The sequence below is a fragment of the Magnolia sinica genome, chromosome 5 (genome assembly GCF_029962835.1).
Source record: "Magnolia sinica isolate HGM2019 chromosome 5, MsV1, whole genome shotgun sequence".
NCBI lineage: Eukaryota > Viridiplantae > Streptophyta > Magnoliopsida > Magnoliales > Magnoliaceae > Magnolia > Magnolia sinica.
The window spans coordinates 112561943-112564479 of record NC_080577.1 but is presented as its reverse complement, the minus strand read 5'-3'; the positions used below and the strand labels follow the sequence as shown (position 1 = coordinate 112564479).

At 42.4% G+C, this 2537-nt stretch overlaps 1 protein-coding gene across 2 annotated transcripts; it reads left to right on the top strand.

Moving 5' to 3' along the window:
* The first annotated feature begins 1089 nt into the window (after positions 1-1089).
* On the top strand, positions 1090-2224 carry LOC131246756 (uncharacterized). 2 transcript variants are annotated; one of them, XM_058247145.1, is made up of 2 exons: positions 1090-1466; positions 1778-2224. In XM_058247145.1, the coding sequence occupies exon 1, from the start codon at positions 1091-1093 to the stop codon at positions 1391-1393; it is 303 nt and encodes a 100-aa protein (XP_058103128.1). In that variant the 5' UTR covers position 1090; the 3' UTR covers positions 1394-1466; positions 1778-2224. The 2 variants fall into 2 exon arrangements, with proteins under 2 accessions (XP_058103128.1, XP_058103127.1); XM_058247144.1 differs by having other exon boundaries at positions 1736-2224.
* The last annotated feature ends 313 nt before the right edge of the window (positions 2225-2537 follow it).

Below are 2537 nucleotides of genomic sequence, written 5' to 3'. Positions count from 1 at the left end.
CATTGACCACGTATTACGCCGTTTGGTGCTTTCAGCAATCCAAGCCGTTAATCGGTGGGGAAAAAACTGGAAAACATTGAGGACGAAATCAGCAACGGCGCATGTTTCAATTAGAAAATGTTCCTCTCTTTAATGGTTAGGATGTTCAGACAAGAGGAATTTCTTGATGATGGCTAATGAAGGCAGGGTCCACAAGATGTACGGTTCAGATCACCAAAGATATGGTCCATGTAATCGGTACACGATGCGAACGGACGAAAATTCCGTGCAGTTGGAGGTATTGGATTCTCATCTCCTCGTTGGCATCTTCTCCTTTACTTTTGCACGTGCCCCAAATTGTACACGTGGCATATATCAACTCAACCTAAACCGTGTGGAAACTTCTGTTAATCATTAACGCTACGAAAATCAGATCATTTGAGCAATCATAACCTTTGATTCTTGGACGTTTGTTTAATAAAACAAGACCGTTGGATTTTTCATATTTCACCGTTCAATAAACATCCATTAATCCTCTATTCAGATAATTAATAAATAAGATTATTTTTTTTATTCACATACATCTCATCTGTTATCCGTCATTTGGACGGTTCAATTTGAATTGAACACATAAAAATTTTGTTTTTTAGAAGTGCCTGCGTATCATCCATTACACTCTGTCAGAGTATCAAAGTTTTTCGCTTTTCTTTTAGCTGCTCTAGACACCAGTGGTAGTTCACCACTGTTTAAAAATGGTGGCCACTCATCCTCCGGACATGTAGCAAACATATATTGTTATCTACTCCATCCGGCACACAGTAGACGGATCATGGCTTAATAGAACAATGATCAAGCAATCCCAGCCATCAAATTTTCATCTATAAAACAGATAGTTAAAAGTAAAATAGTGAGCAGTCCAAATTCAACTGGAAAAATCAGGCGGTTAGGATCATTTTATGAATCTGATGTTGGGTCATGCTCCACACACAATCAGATCAGTGATTCCAACGGTCTAGATTGCCAAAAAACATCACCATCTATATAGTGGTGATCACCACCATTTTTAGTGATCCCCAAACTATGAACAGAGAGTATAAACCCCTTTTTCTTGATGTTACATTTCAGCCGTTCATTCAAGTCATTCTCCTTTGGTGAAGCTCTTCAAAGCCCTCCAAAGATCTCATTCTTGTGTAGGGAAAAAAAGAAAATGAGAGATTGGGCTGCTCCCATCATAGCTTTAGCTCTCTTCGCATTCCTCTCACCAGGGGTCATATTTCAATTGCCAGGGAAGCATCGGCCCGTTGATTTCATGAACATGAAGACCAGCGTCGTATCCATCTTGGTCCATGCCCTCATGTATGGATTGTTTCTCATGCTGTTCCTCGTGATCCTGCGTGTCCACCTCTATGTCTGAGAGGGAGAGAATCGTCTACAACACGTTGTCGGAGCCCACCGTGTTTTATATGTAAATCCACTCCGTCCATCAGGTGAGAACTATTATTTGAACCGTACATAAAAATGATCATCCTGATAAAAAACTCTGATGGGCCACACCAGTAGGAACAATTTAAAACTGCTACTTAAACCTTTGAGTTCAAATGGTGTGGCCCATTTGATATTTGGGTCAGGCTGATTTTTCTGTTTTCACTTCATCCTGGTGAGCTACACCTGATTAATGGTGTTTGATGGAAGAACACACTATAGTGGGGCACACACAAACCTGTGGTTGGCATCTCATTCCCATTTTTCCTTGTAGTGTGGCCCACTTGAGCTGTGGATCTTGCTGATTTTTTTCCAGGTCCTAAAGCACCTATGGACGGAGTGGATTTTACATATATAACACGGTGGGACCCACAATCTTCGGTGTTTCAACGCACTGCATAAAACAGGTGTTGCAGACGATCGACTGACGATGCGAGTTCAAGCTAAAACATTATGGAGGTGGGGCCCACCGATCAGCGGTCTAGATCGTTCGTCTTGTTGGGGCCTTCTTGGATGGGGGGACTGAAAATCTCCTCCGTCGTAACATTTCCGAACATCAATTGGTGGGACTTCTGTTGCACGCGGCCTACTTGGATTTTGTGGTTGGGGCCATCAAATTAACGGTCTGGATCAGAGAAATATGCCTCCCATGTGTATGAAATGCAAACCCGAGTATAAATGCTGCAATCGGAATTTTGCATTCTGAGCTGTTCTGCTATATCTGATGTTTGTTTGAACCAAGCTAGCTTTATTTCTTTCTTTCTTCCGTTGTATGACTGATTCTATTCAAGATTTGAAGACTCGTCCGAGCCGTATCCGAGTTGACTCAGTTCGGTCGGGGCCGGGACCACGAGTCACCCCATTCATCGAGTCAAAAAACCATGATGCTTACCAATGCACATTCGTATCAAGACCGTCCAAGAGATGGGCCACTTTTTGGATGGCTTATTATTCAAAGCTCGCAGCGATCAGACCATCCTAACCATCCATTCGTTGGCCTTTTTCTGAACTATTTTCTGCACCTTCAGCAACCATCTGCAGAACAGATGATCGGTGCGTTATTCGAGTTTAGGGCA

Coding starts and splice junctions, on each gene's coding strand:
- LOC131246756 (XM_058247145.1), top strand. CDS start 1,091: ATGTTACATTTCAGCCGTTCATTCAAGTCATTCTCCTTTGGTGAAGCT.